The sequence below is a fragment of the Sebastes umbrosus genome, chromosome 5 (assembly GCF_015220745.1).
Source record: "Sebastes umbrosus isolate fSebUmb1 chromosome 5, fSebUmb1.pri, whole genome shotgun sequence".
Lineage (NCBI taxonomy): Eukaryota > Metazoa > Chordata > Actinopteri > Perciformes > Sebastidae > Sebastes > Sebastes umbrosus.
Genome location: NC_051273.1, coordinates 32,009,039 through 32,028,813, shown reverse-complemented (window position 1 = coordinate 32,028,813; position 19,775 = coordinate 32,009,039). Strand labels below are relative to the sequence as shown.

Sequence of the window (19,775 nt, the reverse complement as noted above, 5' to 3'; positions counted from 1 at the left end):
TGTCAGGGCATGATGGTGACGGTAGATATTGAAATAAAGTGTGACAGTAAGGTTACCTACAGCATTACTCTGTACAAGATGCCTAACAGGGCCACAATGAACCAACCTTCCCTCACATGTCAGTGGACAGATTATTACAGGTATATCCCACAACCTCCATTTGGTTCCCTGATAGTACCCTACCTACAATCAATAAGGAACCAGACTGTGAAAACAAAAGACAGAACCACTCCAGCAGAATAAGTATTTTCAAATATCAATGTACATTCAGTGTGATTTTTTGTGTGTGACTGCACCAAGAAAACTTTGGTTGGCTCAAATGTGACGCACATTAAAAGGCCCAATGAAAACACGAGGAATAATCTCAACATAGAGATCAGACTGGAACGATACTTTGCTCGCATTTTAAGATTGGGTTTTAAAGGAAATGAGACAGAAATGAGTGAGACAGTGTAATGTACAGTACAACAATGATGATGCTATAGCTGGATAAACTGCAGTCTCTGCCAAGAAAGTCAGTGATAGACTTTGATCATAACAGTGATCACAGGACTTTGTTACACAACGAAGAAAAGATATTAACAGACATTTGACTGTTTGATTATGTACATGTAGGGTTGTAAAATGTTTTGATTGGATCACTTCAAAATATGTCCACAACACACAGAATACTTTCCAACCTCAGGAAATACGCTTATAGTAGAGTAAGGTATTGTATGGATTACCTCAGCAGCAAAAATAAAAACATACTGATTTGCTGTTATAATTTAATCCCCTGCTAAAATTGACTCTGCCATTAGATAGATAAAATATTATTCTTGCGCTTTTGTGTAACAGTTTAATGCTTTGAGATGTTGTCCTAGAATGTAAGTGAGCGTGCGCTCTAGGCTGGCTGACCTGAGGCATGCTCATCAATCCAACTTCACACATCAACTCACAAGCTGCATCTGTCACTAGTTTTTGAACAGGTTCAGTTTCATAATTGATTTGAATGGAATGCAATAAAAAATGCACAGTAGCAGTTTTCATCAAAGACCAGATGAAGGGATAGAAAAGAAAACAGGTGTACATTGATTTTCTTCCATTCAAAGTTTAACACAATCCTGAAATATGTTAAAGTAGTTATTTTTAATGTATAAACTAAGGCTGTCATAGTTAACACGATAATAACACATTAACGCAAATTTGTTTAACACCACTAATTTCTATAACGCATCTTTTTTTAGATTTTTAATTTCAGTTTTATAGCTAAAGTAAAGCTAGAGTAAAGATACAGGTATCATCGACAGCTGTTGTTACCTGTTGGGCTTGAGTTTGCCATGTTATGATTTGAGCATATTTGTTATGCTAAATGCAGTACCTGTGAGGGTTTCTGAACAATATGTGTCATTGTTTTGTGTCCTCAATTGATTTCCAATAATAAATATATACATACATTTACATAAAGCAAGCATATTTTATCCATTCCCATGTTGATAAGAGTATTAAATACTTGACAAATGTCCCTTTAAGGTACATTTTGAACAGATTAAAAAATGTGTGATTAATTTGCAATTAATCGTGATTAACTATTTTAATCGATTGACAGCCTTAGTATAAACATGAAGTATACTCTGTGTTATGGACATTCCGTATTGTATGACAGCTGATTGCCATAATAGATATGTAACATTAACATAAATGATACCTTTTTGTCTGAATATGTGATGATGATGATGAAAAGCAGGAAAGTGATGGGATATGATCTGCAGACACTTCCAGAACAGTATTATAGCAGCATGGCGGATGTAGTTTCAAAGCAACTGGTGCAGAGGCATACTGTACAGTATGGTCGAAAAGAGAGGCACTACATTTAATCAATATACATATCATTCAGAAAACCAGTTTCTTATTCTGTAGTGTGAGGAACAGTTTATACTTTTTGATCATTTAACAAGGTAGCTTTGTGCAGCTGAGGATGGACAGACCACCTTGATATTCTCTAACAATAGAGTGACCTTTTCAGATGGATATTCGTTGGGTCGAAGGTCAGGTGTGACTATCCTAATCTTAAAGGGGGATAGTATTATTCAAGTAATCTTCAGCACAAAGAAGGTGGCCAATCATATTAAACTGTTTAAATAGCATTAACTGCATGGGGACACGGTTGTTATTATTCAAACATTTAAGGAACTCATATTAAAAAGTGCGGTGTGCAGAAATTGCACGGTACTACTACTTTAGAAATATAAATGTCTTTGTAAATAAATACATGCAGAAATAAATAATAAAAGCTGTTAAATATCTAAATATATCACATTTTAAAACAAATAAAATTCAGGTAGAGAATGAGATTAAATTGGGAGGATTAATGGTGATGATCATTACTTATTGTGTGAATGTAGATACCCTTGGTGCTCCTACGAGTAACTGAAACGATGTGGAATGAGCAAAATGCCACAAGAACATGAAGTCTACGATGATATGCCATTCCCTTGCCAGGCTGTGTGTGCTAAAGTTTCTAAGAACTTTTAGGAATAGGACGCAGAAAAGGGAATTATTCTAAAGAGTTACACTCAACTGTCATTTTTTTTTTTCTCTTAGCGTGTATTTTCTAGCTGTACGTTGTATGCAAACCAGTTTAAACACTGCATATATAGCTGTAGAGTAGAGACGAATCGGCATGTTTTTCTATTTACTGATGCAAATGTAGCGATGTGATCCTCACTGACATGGCAGCTTCAGGTAAAAATAAATGTCACTGCATTTTTTTTTTAAAGAGTAAATGTATAAGGCTCGATGTGTCACTGACAACAACTACAGTACATTACCATACGTATGTAATCTGAGATAAGAAACTGTTGCTACTTCCTCCGTTTTCTTCATTCGTCCGGCTATGAATTAACTCCAGTACAGTACAGTGACGCTTTTTGAAGAGGTTCTTCACAATACGAGACTCACACCGCAGCAAAAGGCCTGACACGAAATGGGCGCTTTAGGTGCTCAGGACACTAGTGATAAACTGAGAACGTACAGGGGAAAGATGGTCGTTGGTGAAAGTGGTGGAGGGAGGGAGCGGGGGGGAGATGGGGCTCAGCACAAGGGGAGGGATTAGGACAAGGATCTATGTACATCTTAGTCTCTGCGATCAACCCTCTCTCATGAGATTTGTATGTCTTGTCTCACATCCTCATCTGTCCGGCTCGTCTTCTCGACAGCTTTGACCTAAGAGGCAGAGAAGAAGATGTATTTGTATTAAAGGTACATTTTCCAGTTCTAAGTTTGTGTTTACTTTGACCTATTAAAGCTGAAGTTGGTGACTTTGAAAATAAAAAAGGCATTTTTTATAAAACAGTCACTATATCCTGACAGTAGGGCATATTTTGTTACTGTCATGCCTATTTCTCTCCTCAAATGTTTTCAGAAACATCTTGTAGTGTACTGTTTAGCTGTAAAATGAGAAAGTTTGCTCTGGCTGGTGTTTGGTTTTGGCTTGACTGTTTTCAACATGGCGGCCGGGTCACAAACTTTCTCATTTTATATAGTGACATAGATATAGTCAGTTTCAGAAAAAATAACTGTTTATTATATTTGCTCAAAGTTCCCGGTTATTATTTTTTACCTGATAGTTCCAGCAAGGAGAGGGTTAAACGCATACAGCCAGTCGTGCATCTCTTTGTCATTAATAGCTTGAAGCAATATTCCACGATGTTCTGTGCACACGGCAAATGTGTACGGGGTCTGGAGAAAGAGACAAAAAAAGAAGCTTATTATACCATAGACCTGAGGTTTTCACTAGTGAGAGAGCAGAAAGGAGAGTTTGGTTAATCACCAACCTTCAGCATTGCCTGCTGGTCCTCGCTGTACTCCACCTGGGCCGAGGAGAGGTTGAGGATAGCCCGCTCCACGGAGTCTCTCTCTGTGTTGTAGATGTATACATACGGCCGCCGCACAACGACGTAGCGCTTCACCCATCCGTTAGTGTGTGGCTCCAAGAAATGTAGGTAACCCTTCTTTGACACAATGGGGCTGCAAAAATAGAGAAATATAACCACATGTGAAACCAAGAAAAATGTCTCTACAGCGCAAAAGCAACAGCACAAAGCATACTTGTCAACCCTCCCGATTTTACCAGGAGACTTCCGTTTTTCATTGCCCTGCCAGTTTCCTGACGCGGTCCCAATTCTCCCATATTTCTCTCGATTTATGGTAAATTTTCCATATGAATGAATAAAAACTGATGACTATTAGTTAAATTTCATGCCAGAGTGGTAAATTACTCAGTTTTCTTACCTGAGAATTAATAGTAAAAATTAAAAAATAGGCCTATTTAACATAGAAATGCTGTTTTATTTTTTTAATTTTCATTATTGTATTATTGTACTCTGTTATTTCTATTCTGTGTAAATACATTGAGAGAGTTGCATAAAACCGGAGTCAAATTCCATGTATGAACATACTTGGCGAAATAAACCTGATTCTGTTGCAGTGTAGTTTTTATTTTGTTATTTTCATTCTTTAAAAGTCACCAGAATGCAGGAAACAAAGTCTCTGAAACTCACATTTTTCTGGGGGAGGACCTACACCCCTCCCACTTTGGTTTAAAAATCCTCCCTACTTTTGAGGTGTCAAGGTTGGCAAGTATGGCACAAAGTGAAGGAGTCACTGTGGCAGACTCACCTGACTCTAATCTCCTGGATATCAGGGACAAATCTGCGGATCCGTAGTTTGGTTTCAGAGGCTCCGTTGACGGACTTCTTGGCCTCTGCGTCCTGCTGCGTGTCAGGACTGGGGCTGACGGCACGAGAGCGAGGCATAGGGGGTCTGCAGTACAGAAACAAGAGGCCTATGAGCCCTAGTATCCTAGTGCATCATGTTATCACACTGCCAAACATTATTTATTCAAGATAAAGAAAAGATGAACACACAGTCTGCAATACACAAAATGTAGCTAATCTAGACTGCCACACACAAAAAAAGGCTACCTTGGCTACTGAATACATAACAATAACCATACAAGTATGTCTCAGCACTGACCTGAGTTCAGCGTTGCCATAGCAACCCTCAACCAGCGAAGGACATGTTGACGAGGGTATGATTGTGTTGAGAGCAGAGATTGAAGTGGAGTCTCTGAGCACTGTGACGGACATCTCTGAGATCTGTAACACACACAAACACACAGGTGCTCGCTCAACTGTGAGGAACCAATCAACAGACATTATGTTTTTTTTCCACGTGTAGGTTTGAATTTGAGTGTTTGAGCACTACCTTGCTTTCACTGGCGCTGACACACACATGGCTGTATTCTCGGTTGAAGGAGTGAGTGAGCAGCCGCAAACACTGCGTGTAGAAAGGACAAAGAGATTAAAGAGGACATATTATGAAAAACTCACTTTTTCAGAAACTGTGAAATAAGACAACCCAGTCAGTTTTTTGTGGGCTGCCTCGATCAGAAAACATGTGATTCAAAAAGCTATTCAGGTTTGGCTCCCCTTCCTATGTCACATGCAGGCTCATTGGTATATATCGCCCACAGCTTGAGAACTACCTCTCCAAAGGTGCCCCATATTTTTCTCACAAGCCAATCAGAACAGACTGTTTTTTTTTGGACGGGTCTTAAAGAGACAGGCGTTAAAACGGAGTGTTTCAAACTGAGGGTGAATACAGAGATATTCAGAGAGACATTATGAGAAAAATAAAGTGTTATTTGAACATTAAAGCATGTAAACATGTTCTAGTAGAAACCCAAAATACAAGCATGAACCTGAAAATGAGCATGATATGTCCCCTTTAAAATGTCCTCTAAGGTAAGATACAGTACAAGATAAGTAAAATCACATTTTTGAATATCATAAAAATGCACTCTGACTATTTTGACTCGATTTATATTGATTATGTAGTGACTTTAATTGACTTAAATGCATATACATTAAGGAAGTGATTCCCAAACTTTTTCAGGTCAAGAACCTCTAAACTAAAACAAATTGGACCACAGATCCCTATTTGATAAGATTTTGTCCAAGGGTCCCCCATATGAGAGGATTTTTGCTTTTAGATGTTTATTACAGAAAGTGTATGAAACCAAAATAGTCATACATTCTGTCATTGTGTTACTTATGGATGGAATTATAGTGAAAATAAATCAAAAACATACAAGCGAGACTGCACTTAAGTCAAACATGGAATTGAGTATTCACTAAGTAATGATGGCTGACCTTGGCAGCGAGCTCCCTCTGCCTCTCAGTGGTGATTTCAGAGCTGGAGCTGACCTCCTGGTCGACCTCGGGGGGCTGAGGGGACTCACTCAGCTCGTCAGTGACGCAGGTCTGCAGGGACTCCTGGCCCATTAACAGGGTAGACTCCAGTTTCTCCCTCAGCAGGAGGTAATGTTTGGTCTTCTCCACCTGAGAGAATGGGGGTGGGGGGAACATCACAATCAATGATCCTTGCTGAAACTTAGAGAAAGTTGTCTGCTTTTGGAAAACAGTTTATTTGACAAATTCCAGTCTGGTTTCCATCAGCGGCACAGCTGCTTTCAATACCATAAATCATAATATTTTATGAGGAAGTGGGTTGGGATATGTGGTACTGTATAGCTCTTGAATGGTTTTCTTTCTATTTTTCTAATCATAACTTATTTTATTTGTATGCATTATTGCTGACAAACTGTCTGACTGTGCTTCTCTGACCTGTGGAGTTCCTCAAGGATCTATCCTGGGTCCTGTCTTATTCTTCCTTTCCATGCTCCCTTATCCGTCAGTGACTGTGTCTCTTATCACTGCTATGCCGATGATATCCAGTTGTATCTATTTGTGAAACCAGGAGGAACTTTCCAATTTGGCTACATTACATAATTGTTTTCTGAAGATCATAGCCTGGATGTCTCATAGTTTTCTGCAGTTACATCACAACGTCTTCTACCCAGATCTGATCGTCTTCAACCCAGATCTGATCATCTTCTACTCAGATCTGATCGTCTTCTACCCAGATTTTATCGTCTTCTACCCAGATCTGATCGTCTTCTACTCAGATCTGATCGTCTTCTACCCAGATGTTATCGTCTTCTACCCAGATCTGATCGTCTTCTACCCAGATGTTATCGTCTTCTACCCAGATCTGATCGTCTTCTATACAGATTCTATCGTCTTCTACCCAGATCTAATTGTTTCCTACCAAGATTGCAATGACCAAATCTCCATTTATTTAGATGTTTTAAGAAATGGATGATCTAGACGCCCATGTTTTGATACATCTAGGTTCAATAAATGAGGGCCAGTATCATCTGTCCTCAGGTGTTAATACAAGTAGCTTATGCTATAAAAGAAAAGTAATGAACGCCCTCACATCTTGGAGGAGGCTGAGTTTCTCCAGCTCCCACTGGTGGTCCAGAATGAGGCTGTCACTGCGGGGCCTCCACCCAGCCAGGTTCTCCTCCCCACGGACGTAGGCCACTGAGGTGTCCAGCACCCGCCTGCGTCTCCTCTGCATACCTGGAGTGGTTGGGTGCAGGGTTAGAAATGTCGCAGATTTGAGTTTAATGCAAAATGGTAACTTTGTCTTGAGCCTCACCTGGGCTTCCTGCATCTGCCAGGTTACACAGGCTGACCTCATAAACTCCAGTTACACGGTTACTAGAAGGAGAAAAAGACAAATCTCTTTATCAACAGAGCGAACACGAGATACACAATGTTTTTCATAGTCTGAAATTTCGAACTCACCCATCTGCTGCTCTCAGGCTTCCAGTACCAAAAAGGTTTCGGATAGAGCGGGAGGCTGAGAGCTTTGTGTCTCGAGAGTAAAACACCATACAGATATCTTTGGTTACGATTGCGGGCTGGGTGCAGTTCTCCATCTGCAAGTGATAAGAGAGTGGTTTCTGATATTGAACCTGTATAGTAATTCACACACGACCTCTGACTCTGTAAGAGCTACTCTCTCATGAACACAGGCACTGTGCTGTACCTCCAAGTAGGCTGAGAGGGTCATGTAGATCTTCTCCCCGTATGGAGTGACTCGGTTTAGTAGCAGGGAGTTGTGCATGGAACTATCCCAAGCGGCCTCGAAGCGGTAGAAAGTCCTGAGGTGATCCGAGTGACAAGACGCCAAGAAAATGAATCAGCAGTCAACATTGAAGTCATTCTAAACAACAAATTAGCACCCATGCTAAAGTCAACCTAACAACAGAGACTTCAATAATCACAATATTTCACAAACACAAAGATGTGGACTAAAACCTCATTTGATACACTGAGAACATAATATGATTTGTAAAAAAACATTTATATGCAATTTACTATTAGCATTATACAATATTCAAACATTGTAGTAAGTATTCCTAAAATCTCAGTACAACAAAAGTGCCAATGAAATATTGCATGCAACAGGCTGACTGAGTTGACAGAAAAGCAAAGAGAGCGGAGATGACTATTAGGACAGAAAAAGGAAGTTGGGAGGGGGGAGGGATGAGAGACAGCCAGACGAAATGAGGGACAGAGCATTGAAATACCTATGGTCAATTCCCAAGGAAATGCTGTGAGAAAGAAGAAATCAGCAAAAGAATAGAAAGTGAGAGTCAGGAAGTATGTAGTGGTTGTGCTCTTGTGTGGCTGGGTTGGTGTTTGTCTTTTTTCATCACACTGTTATCTCATTATGTAAACACCAACGCCACGGACGGTGCAGCTCACCCAGAAGAGAAATCCTGTGGAAGGTGCTGATCGACTCGTTGCGATCTCTCATCCTGCTCTACCGTTGAAAAGGTAAAATAACAGCACATGGCCATTCCTCAGGCAAAACAATGCTGCTTTCTGTTACACCTCTGATTTACTCCATACGTTAATGTACACGATTTTTCCCCCGCGTGTCCCCCGAGGGGAAATAATCACACAGTGAAACCAGTTATTCCTCTGGCCTGATTCCCGGTACAGCCTTAAATTAAAAAAAAAAAAAGAAGATAATCCAAGCATGAATTGTAAAAGGAAACTAATGTTTCTGTAAGCTGTAAAAAACAGGCTGAATGGACTCTTCATGAGGTTCAGATGTTGGGCCCACTGGCTTTGGACTGAGGTGACCTTGTAGGAAAGTGAACAATGTGTCACCCAGAAGACAGCAACAAACTGAGTTGAATCTGTAGTAATGAGAGCTCACTGCTGCTCTGTGTGAATAAAGGGGATTCAGTGTAGAGATGGCCTGCTTTTTAAGTAATTAGCAAGTGCATTAACACACACACACACACACTCACACATGTACATATGTGCACTTCTTTCCCAGTAGTAGAAAAGTGTTCTCTTACACTACAAGGAAGCAATTTCCTTTTTGCGCTACACCAACATGTGCTTTTCTGTGTTTTACTACCTCCTAAAAACGCGGGAGCCAGGATTGAAGTCATGCTGCTGGCGAAACATGTGAGGAGCCGTTTGTTTCTGGTGTTTGGCAGAGTTCCGCTGAGGTACGAGATTTCAAACTATTCACAACATTGCAGCAATTTTGAGCAAAGTGCTACTGGTGAGGTAATGGTTCACTGGATTACTTTTTAATGGCTGAATTTTAATAGCGTGCCAGAGTGGGTACAGTAAATGATGTGATCCATATTGCGGCACTTGAGTAATAGTGGATGACTAGTGTTCCTGTTATATATTATATAATAATAATATTCTGTAGCTGTGATGGGAAGTAATCTCTCTCTCTCTCTTGGCATTAGACGTAACTAACAAAATCATATCCATGGATTCAAAATATTGCTGCACTGCAAAGGTCAACAATATGAAAATAATAAACAGAGTGGAGAAAATGAGCAGCATTGACTAGCAATGAGCAGCATTTTCTGAATATTCTTGCTGCTGGACAGGATGCATCTCTTTGCTTTTGATGTTTCAAATGAACTGTGCTGTAATATTGGATCACTACCACCCTCTCCACTCGCCTCCTCTGGAAATTCACGAGAAACATTTAAACTAACCGCCGTTGATCCAAAATAAAGACAGATTTAGCAACTGCATGGCTCATTTCTAGCACAACATATTTTCAGAAACACATTTTGGTGAAATACTTTCATGATATAAGAGAAGAAAATTTCCAAACGAGCCGCCATGTTGGTTCCAGTTTGAAAGCTGGGAGCAGCAGCCCAAGAGGGAAAGCGTTCGTCCAATCAGGGGTCTAGTGGCAGCCCATCAAGTGTCCAATGCTGGGAAGTGAGGCGATCACTCACGTTAAAAAACGCCACTGTGGACGTGTATCACGAGTGATGAAGTTACACGTTTGCTCTTTCAAAATGAAAAGGCGGGAACAGTCCTTTGTTTACGTTTTATGGGGGGGGCATGTCAGCGGTTACAGTCACCGGCGCGAGTGCTCCTCTATCGGCGCATTTCCACCAGATCCGTTGATGGGGGGCGTTGCAACGCTTTCCATTCATTTCCTATGGAAAGCAGGAGAAGCAGTTGCCTAGTGTATGATGGGAGACTGCTGAGTTGGAAAGGGTCTGTATTTGCATAAAGTTGAAAAATCGCAACTTTACACGATGCGTCCAGTTCACGAAACCTAGACCAAGCTGTGAAACTAGGTGATCGAGTTTTAAAATGAAATGAGATTCAGCAGTGACATTGACTATTTCTCGCTTAAAATGGTTCCAGAAGTAGATTTTGGTGGATTGTTTAGACGGCATAACAGAATGTTTAAGATCTTGTTTCCTGTTTGAAACGGCAAGCAGAAAACCAGGGACCAATCAGGTGCATTCCACGAGAAGTTACGTCACGGCTTGAATCTAGTTGAGTGGAGCAAGCAGCGCGTCCCCTAGTGTCCTCACCCGGCCCTGGTGGACATGTACCATTGGATTAACATTATAGACATGACAACTGACTATTTGTGAAGCCACAAATTCACAGACTGACAATACGCGGTGCAGCCATATACTCAGTTTTGACCGAGTCTTGTTTCCAGTACAACCACTTTAAATCAGAGGGAGCATAATCCACAGCACAATCATGTTGGATGTGACTTTGCTGATTTTCAAATTTAATCTGGGGACAACACAACATCTGTAATCAATTAAGGAGAAGGACAGAGTAAAAATATATTTTTAAAAAATATCTGCAACATTTTAAAATTCCCTGTTTCTATCCAAAAGACAAATGCAAGAGTGACCAAATATTGACTGTTCACTTTCTAAAATCAGCCTCGTCAGATAGTTCCTGCAGCAACAGCTGAAGTGGAAACAGAGAGTGTGATACTGGCCCCACGACACCCCCAGCAGAGACACAGCCAAGGACAGTCCACGTGAAGCAAAGCGAGCCATGCAGACCCTGTCCGTCATAAACCGCAGCCTGATAACAACTCAAACACACACACCCAGCGCAGCAAGAGAACATGCAGAACCACATCCCCTCACTTCTCATGATGAGAGGGAGAAAACAAAGAGGCACAGATGAGTTGCTGACAGTAATGGCAGAGGAAGAGAGAGGGTAACGAAATCACTGGAGGCTGAGTAGGAATGAGGATGTTCAGGAAGTTAGAAAGATGAGGTGTGTGTGTGTGTAACTTAAGAGAGCATGAGAAGAGAGGCAAAATAATATACCTAGGCATGTCCGAATCAAGAAACTGTCTGCAAAAGCAAAAAACAACATTCCGTTAGTGGACTGGAGGGAGAAAAATGTTAGCATCCATATATACCTTGATGTTAGTTTCTGGTAAACTGAACAGAGACCACACTAGACCGCAGCCTGACCCGGTGCTGAGCCCTTTACAGACAATTCTTGGCCATTGAGACCATAACTGATCAAACATTAGGGGCTGAAAACCCTTAAGGGTCTTTCACATAGAATTGTGCTGCGCTCGCTGCTTGGTTCAGTGCGCTGAACCCAAAGTTCAGACTGGTTGAACTTTGGGCACAGCGCACCACGAGCAGAGAAAAGCTGTGCGCTGCGCAAGCCATCGGAAATAATGGGTTTCAGAGCGCAGTAGTGCCGTCGCTGCGTTCTGTGTGAAAGGCCCATAAGGGTGCAGCACCACGGTGAAAGAAAGGCTGGTCGAGCAGGGCCGCTGGACAGTGTTGCATGGAGCGTTTGGTTGCTTTAGGTACAGTAAACTCAGGTCTGGGTGGTGGTGGTTGTGTTGCTGGTGTTGTTAGGCTTTTTGGAGGGATTAAGCAATGAGCCAAAAGCAGAATGTCACAAAAATCATATAAGTTAAATGGCAAAAATAATTTACAGCTTTCATAAACTGAACTTGGATAATGTAATCATTTTGACTAAAGGACATTAATATAAAATCTACACTGATATTTGTCCATATAATACATATATAGTATGATACATGCAACCACCTAAGAGTTATCGTGCCACCACACAGTGGTGATGTTGATGGTAAGTGATTTTGGATGTTAAAAGACAAACCAGTGAAGGTTCAATAGTGGCTTTTTATGCCAGTAATTACTGTATTTCTTGAATAAACATGTTATCAATATAACATATGACACAAGTTCTATTATGGGGATGCTTTTCTTAAAAGAAACCATACTGCCCTCTATTGGCTAGCTGCAGAACAACAAATAACACTATTATACACCATATTACACACTTCTAATCATACAGTTCATATTTTTTGCTATAAGATGTCACAGTCACAAGAAGCTACCTAATTTCTTTTGTCCTTTGGTGGATTTTATGATGTTAGTAAAACATTCTGTGTTCATTTCAGTATGACATTAGCAATGACACGGCTTCAAATTAGACATTACATTAGGTCAATGCATGACAGACACTTGTTTCATTGTTATCTCCAGTCTGTGAAATGTCAAGAGTTAATCAAGGAATTCAATAAAGTGATGATGGTATGTTGTATGTCCAATGGATGGCATCATATTGAGTCCAAATACAGATAGTTTAAGGTTTGTTAGTAAATTTACACTACACAGTGAAACATGCTGCTGGAGTTAGAAAGACAAGCATCTGAATTTCATATTGGTATGCTACTGTATTAATTAATGAAGGCCTGAGATACAGTGAATTGAAGGTGCTTGGTTAAAATGTGAGGCTCTTGTAGTCTATAAGCAGGTCAGCGTTGGGGTTAGTAGCTCTGATCGTGGCTGAGAGGTGAGATGGGTTAGAGGTGAGGTGATAAACGAGGTGAAATGCAACATGTAGGTGCAATAATGACAATCAAACGAACAAAAAGCACAGATTAACACCAAGGAGGGTCGCACGGCCAGCATGGACGAGTGAATTCATAACTGCTGATGTGGCAGACTTAGGTTTCAAAAACTACTCTTAAATAACTCCTTGATTCACTTTGCTCATGGTCACTCTCTATGTTTCATGAGTGGCCTCCTGCAGTCAGAGAGAGGGAGCTAAACTCATGCAGCCAGACACAATAATAAAAGATAACAAAAGAAGTTGTTATAACATTCAATATAGTGCCTCTTCTGCCATGCTGCATGCATTTGCCTGTGTGCCGTGTTCCAGTGTAGCAGCTGCCACAACAGTAATAAAAGTGAGGTCCTCAGATAACACTGCTGTTGATATAAAAGTCAGACCCATAGAGTGGTTTCCAAATTCAGCCAAGCTGCCACAACCTTAAACATGGCCACTAATATTGAATTCCCAGCGACCATATATATTGAAAATGTAATAAAGCCTACAAAAGATGGGCTGGCCCAGTGTTATATTCCATTTGCAAAGATGTGACTGTTTGAAATGTCTGCACCATTACGTACCGGTCATCTTGCATGGGCCTGACGTACCCAGCGGATAAGATGTTGAGAGAGAGAATATTGGGGTCAATGATGGTCTCGTCAGCTTCAGGGGTGTTGCGGAGACGACCTAGGAAGGCACAGGTGCCTCAGTTAGAACAGCTCATACACAAGGCGTAACCACTGTTGGTGCGAGGTTTGGTTTTCAGGGTAAGAAAGCCTGAACTTACCCACAACAAGCTCACGGATGTCCTTCCATTCCATGTCACCTCCTGATTCATGTACGATGGTAACAGCGACTCTCCTCTGGAGGCCCTGCGGTTGTCAAGAAAAGACAGGCAGCAAAGACAGAAAGAAAAAGAGGTGTGGTTATGTTCAGTTCAATTTAAATATTCCAAATATTATATTTGCTCACAGTGTGACTGACATACCTGGTGCAGTAGGAATGTGCCGTGACAAGGCATCCCTCCTCTGTGGTCCACCACTGCAGGGATGTATCTGGGAGGACACAGATGAAAACAAGCGTCAGTGATTTGGTCATGTCCAAGGGATCAACGGTACTGGAGACATTTAGTCCAAAGTTTTTCAGGATCATTATAACTATTCCTTAACAATAATAATGAAATAAATATTTCATAGAAAGCTCTGCCAAATCATTCCAAACTGGATGTTTGGCGAGGGGTGACCCAGGATACTCACTCTCCGGTGGCCTCCAGCTCGCAGATCTCAAAGAACACCATGAGATCATATTTGCAGTGACAGGGTCCTGCCTGCGGGCGGGTCATAGCTGTCAGCTTGGTGGCAGGTACTGTGTCGAAAAAGGAGAAAGAGAGTGTAAGACAGGAGGACAGGCTGAGAGTAGACTAGTGGCTAAAAGCAGGGAGCTGCTCTAAACCTACAGAGGAAAGAGAAAGGGAAGAAGAAAGGAAATCAGTGATGCAGGGAAAGAGAGTAGAAGGAGCTCCTTTCCTTCAGCGGATTTATAGGCAACTCTGCAGTCCTCTCTTAAAGGAGAATACCACTAAATTTACTGAACTTATGTTGTTTCAGATTGTACACATGTATTTGTAAACCTTTACTGGACAGCCCTTTGTAGTAATAAATGCATCCTGTGCATGAGGAAAAGCATATGCACAAACTCCTTGACCAGTATCGTGTTGTTGATTTGTCAATGTTTTGTAGAAATGATTAAAGCTGGCCAGAGCAAACTTTCTCAGGCAGATGAACATGATTTTTTTTCACAGATTATCGTCTCATGCACTACTGTCAGGATATAGTGACAGTTTTATAAAAAAAAATGTTTTAATCATATCCAGTCGGACTATGAGTTAACTGCATTCCTCCAATTTAAGGTAGTTCTCCAAAAGGAGTTAAGAGTTGCACGAAAAAAAGATTCACCAACAGTTTGGCCCAAGCCCAAGCAAACATAATATGTAGTATTATTAAAAATATCGTATGTAGTATTTTATAGAATGTGTTCTGCACATATATATTTGCACAATTTGTTATATTTAATATTTCAAATAGTTCTTCAGCTGTTTTGGACTGTTGTTTTGTACAGTTGTAACATGTCAATCTCCCCTCTGGAGATCAATAAACTCTTATCTTATCTTATCTGTGTATAAATACATACACAGTATAATGTACAGTATATTTTGCATTCCGATCTGAGAAAGTAGTATTCATGACTGACTACTGTAGCAGAAAGGCACTGTGACCCAGTTCAACAAGAGGGAACTGTAAGGAGAATCCACCACGCAGGTCGACAGTAAACACACAGAACACCAGAGAGCCAATCCAACAGAATCCCGACACAAGAAAACAACCTTTTTATATCAAATAGTTTCATTTTGAAAACTATTACAGCTTCTACTACTCAGTGACCAGTAGTAACTGTAATACAATCTATAAAACATGCTTATTATTGGTTAATTTTTTGGGACACTATCTCCCTCTCTACATGCCACAGTGTCAGTTACAGAACATCGACCTAATAGCTGGAAAGACTTCAGTGTTACGCTTGAGCAATACTTCAGCAAAATTGATGCTTTTCACAGCAGCTTGACTCCACATAAAAGTAACACATTGTGTTCTTTGAAGTAGTAGTCAGTAACTGTAATGTTGCGTAACAGCTGCTTGGCTTTGGAGTACGTGGGTTAAGACAAACACTTGATATAAAAAGGCTTTCAGTGACAGGATTCTCTTGGATCCGACATCAATAACCAACCCGGCTTCTGAGCTTTAATAACTGAACAGATAGACGTGGGCGGAGCTGTCAGCTGAGCTAGCTCGTTTCCTTCCAGTAAGAAGGAAGCAGCCAAGCCAGCGGCAGACAGAGCGTGGCCTGACAACGAGTCCACCAGCGCCCCATTGAACACATCCGGGACCAGGTATCGGATCAGGTCCAGCGATTTCTCCCGCTCCGGCGAGGCGTCAGAGTCAACTGCTCACACCCAACAACATGAAGCTAAGATGACATGACTTGCAGACAGACCAGTACAAAGACAATACAACATAAATAAATGGTGGAATTCAAGCAAAGTATTCCGCAAGGAGTTTATTTACCTGGTTTGGACAGAGGCATCACTCGTGGGAACTGTCTTCTGCAGGGACGTAGCGGACTAGTAGTAGAAATAACAATCATGTGTCATTTTAATGAAAACACAATCATGTACATTGTATCTCTGTCTGTGCAGTAAATCAGATCTATCGTTCATAGCCTGGTACCTGATGACGTCTTTACAGAGTGGAAGAAAAGGCTGTTTCTGGTAGTGTCCAAACACTTCAAACACAATTGGCTGAGTCTTGATGTAGTCAACAAAGGATTTAGTCACTTCAACAGCAATCTGGAAAATCAACACCGTGATGTTAAAACACCTATTCAAACCTGCCACAACAACTCATCTTTGAAGAGGATCTGGCTGATACTTCTTACATTCTGCACATGGTAGAAGCCAAGAGGCGGGCCACGGCCTGTGTTTTTCAGGGGTTCAGTGGAGAAGGCCTCATCATGGCGGTGGATGAAACTGAAATCAATCCAAAGTGCATTATTTACATGCAAAACTGTAAATAATAAATAAATAAATGACTCGATAAATAAATGAATGTCATTAAATGTAGCAAAAATATAAAAAATAATTGTAGCCATTAATTAATTGATAAAATGTGAAATAAATTGATATTTCTGTTTTAACTTGCTTCTTTAATTATTTATCTTTGTATTAATTATGATAGTCATTTATTTACTCTTCTGTTAAATTTTTCTGTTTTATTTATTTGTGTATTTATTCTTATTAAGTTTTAAATTTATTTATTTTTGTATTTATTTTTCATTTATTTATTTTAGCTTTTTTATTTATTTATTTATTTTTGCAAATTTAAAAAAATATATATATTTTATGTTTACTTTTAAATGTTTGTATTTATTTCTGTCTTTATGCATTTATTTCGGCAAAATTTCCCCCTTTGCATTTCACCCCTTATTTATTTCCCCAAATTTATTTATTTATGTATTCTTTTCTTTACACATTTCTTTTTAAATTTCTTTATGCATTTCTGCCTCATTATGCAAATGAGGTGGCTGTCACTCAACGTGTGTCATGGGGTCAGAGCATATGGGTCATAGTGCATAGACTGACTATATGCTAGCCAGCTAGCTGTTTATGTCACATTTTATCAATTAATTAAGAGCTACATTTGTTTTTAATATTATTTTTGCTACATTTAATGACATATTTATTTATTTATCGAGTCATTTATGTATTTGTTGATTTATTTATTTATTTTTGATTTTGGCAGGTTCCATCTTCGATAATGATAAATATTGACAATCATTAGAAAAATGTACAATAGAAACATTTTTGATGAACTGCTTACTTGAACTGGCAGAAGATGTCGGCATATTCTGCAGAGATGCTGGAGGCCTGCAGGACAGTCACCCTGAAGGTAAAAACATTACCAATCCTCAGATGCTCCAGAGTTGTGTCAAGCGAGCCGTCCGGACTCTTCAACGGACTCTCCAGCTCATCTGCATCAGCTGTGAGGAAACGCAAAATAAAAATCAGACGCAGGTTAAAGTTGGCATTCCAGGTTGATGGCCTAGTCCAGCTGATTGTCAGTAGTTTTCTGGCAGCGTAAACCATGGATGGATGAGGTTTGGCTGGGATTTGGGGCACTGACTTTGGCTAATTTGGGCCAAGTATCACCTGCTCCCTGTTTTGACCCTCAGAGCTAATTCCATCACGAGTCTTTTAGGCAGAAAGCATCGGTCTGGCATAAGTCTAGCAGCTAAGTGTTCCAGATTTAGGCCACTGTTTGGCCGAGTGGGACACTACACACATCCTTTCAAACGATAGACTGTATATAAGAAGTGGACGCAGTCACCATGACGTCACCCATTGGTTTGTGAACTGCTGATCTGTAATGTGGGGTGGCTGTGGCTCAGAGATAGAGCAGGTCGTCCACCAATCAAAAGGTCAGTGGTTTGACCCCCGACTCTTCTGATCACATGTCGAAGTGACCTAAGCAAGATACTTAACCCCAAATTGCTCCCGAAGGCTGTGCCATCGGTGTGTGAATGAGTATTTAGATTAAATCCTGATGGGCAAGGTGGCACGTTGTATGTCAGCCTCTGCCATCTGTGTATGAATGGGTGTGAATGGGTGAATGCTGACATGTAGTGTAAAGCTCTTTGAGTGGTCGGAAGAATAGAAAAGCACTATATAACTGCAAGTCCATTTACCATTTACAATTAACTTTCATGAACTGAAAACACACTGTGAAAGGGTTAAAGTTCTAAGACGAAAAACGAGGACAACTCCCAGACCGGATAACGCCTGTCAATCACAAGATAGCCAATCCCTATAGCATCCCTTGCTTTGTACTCTAAATGGGAGCATAATTTACTAAATGAACATAATGCTGTATTGAAGAAGACTTGAAACTACAGATTGAGACCATAAACTCATGTTTACAATGTTACTGAGGTAATAAATCAGGTGAGAAGTAAGCTCATTTTCTCAGAGACTCTTATACAATCTGACGTCTTTTTGCAATCAGGAGTCGCCCCCTGCTGGCTATGAGAAAAAAATGCAAGTTTAGGGCACTTTCACATTGTCTTCACTTTTCAGACTCGGAGGTTGCCCAATGTCTCAAACACATAAAACATGTATCCATTCACTCAAAATATGATTACCCGCACATGTATTATTGTTGACCTCATCTGCTGAGGGTACAAGTTCTGCATTCTGCCCCTCCCCCTCCACGATACGAAGTTCCTCCTGAGAGATCCCTGAACGGGACAGTCCTACAGAGCAGGTCTCGGACTGGAACTGCAAAAGCAAGGTGCAAATCAGACTGGTTAGCAGGTTGGTATATATCACAGGTGAATCCTGTATGATCTACCTTACGTATAGTGATTTTTCTCTACCTTTTCATATTGCTGATCCTCAAATGAGATTTTGGCCGTGCCTGACTGCCTCACTCCTGAGCCGTAGTCGGGAGCTTCCTCGTCAGCTGGAGGGAAACACAAAGCACCTTCACTTCACTCCCTCAAGAAGTCACATACACCCTGTCCTTTCAATCGCTTCGCACTTCGTCTCAACAAGGGCGAGGCTGAGGATCCGAGCCTTACCTGATATGGCCTGCACCGCCACTCGGAGGAAGCCCTTCACTTCGCCCTTCTCGCTGACGATGGCCACGCGGTGGACCAGAGGAACCGGGTACAGCAGGTTACTCAGATAGACAAAAGCCCTGGATAGGAAGCAGAAAGAGAGAGAGACATGATAAAAGATTAAAAACAACCGAGCTAAGGAAAAGGCTCACACAACATTTCGCTGGACTGGACAACAGAACACAGAGCTGCAAAGCAACCAAACAGAAGCTGGGACTGCTCTTGCGATGGCCATGGCTGCCCTTTACTATCGCTTTGCGGGGGCTTTTCCTCACCATCTAAAAATAATGACATAATCAAGACAAGTAGGGGACACATGCAGTAGTCCTTAACTTTTGTATTGCACTGATGAAAGCTTGGTGAGGCTAAGGAGCATGTGTGTAAGGGTCAACTTTGAGTTCTTTAAATGAGTGCAAAATACTGGAAACCAGCTCATTACAAAGCTGG

The 19,775-nt window shown here is 40.8% G+C and overlaps 1 protein-coding gene across 12 annotated transcripts in view; it reads right to left on the bottom strand.

The window, feature by feature from the left end:
• Positions 1–2,479: 2,479 nt before the first annotated feature.
• kif1aa (kinesin family member 1Aa) overlaps positions 2,480–19,775 on the bottom strand; it is a 48,782-nt gene continuing 31,486 nt past the window's right edge. For 3 of the 12 annotated variants that reach the window (XM_037770285.1, XM_037770291.1, XM_037770287.1), the window contains 23 exons: positions 19,290–19,408; positions 19,086–19,171; positions 18,858–18,987; positions 17,534–17,693; positions 16,593–16,683; positions 16,385–16,503; positions 16,223–16,278; positions 14,357–14,465; positions 14,089–14,155; positions 13,888–13,972; positions 13,682–13,787; positions 8,486–8,509; positions 7,942–8,056; positions 7,698–7,831; positions 7,549–7,610; positions 7,324–7,469; positions 6,195–6,383; positions 5,248–5,319; positions 5,017–5,138; positions 4,660–4,803; positions 3,816–4,008; positions 3,602–3,720; positions 2,480–3,204 (listed from right to left, as the gene is read on the bottom strand). In XM_037770285.1, the coding sequence (XP_037626213.1) occupies positions 3,162–3,204; positions 3,602–3,720; positions 3,816–4,008; positions 4,660–4,803; positions 5,017–5,138; positions 5,248–5,319; positions 6,195–6,383; positions 7,324–7,469; positions 7,549–7,610; positions 7,698–7,831; positions 7,942–8,056; positions 8,486–8,509; positions 13,682–13,787; positions 13,888–13,972; positions 14,089–14,155; positions 14,357–14,465; positions 16,223–16,278; positions 16,385–16,503; positions 16,593–16,683; positions 17,534–17,693; positions 18,858–18,987; positions 19,086–19,171; positions 19,290–19,408 (2,491 nt within the window). In that variant the 3' untranslated portion in view covers positions 2,480–3,161. Of the gene's footprint in view, positions 3,205–3,601; positions 3,721–3,815; positions 4,009–4,659; positions 4,804–5,016; positions 5,139–5,247; positions 5,320–6,194; positions 6,384–7,323; positions 7,470–7,548; positions 7,611–7,697; positions 7,832–7,941; positions 8,057–8,485; positions 8,510–11,545; positions 11,573–13,681; positions 13,788–13,887; positions 13,973–14,088; positions 14,156–14,356; positions 14,466–16,222; positions 16,279–16,384; positions 16,504–16,592; positions 16,684–17,533; positions 17,694–18,857; positions 18,988–19,085; positions 19,193–19,289; positions 19,409–19,775 lie in introns of all 12 variants that reach the window. The other 9 variants (XM_037770278.1, XM_037770283.1, XM_037770284.1 and 6 more) reach the window with 6 other exon arrangements.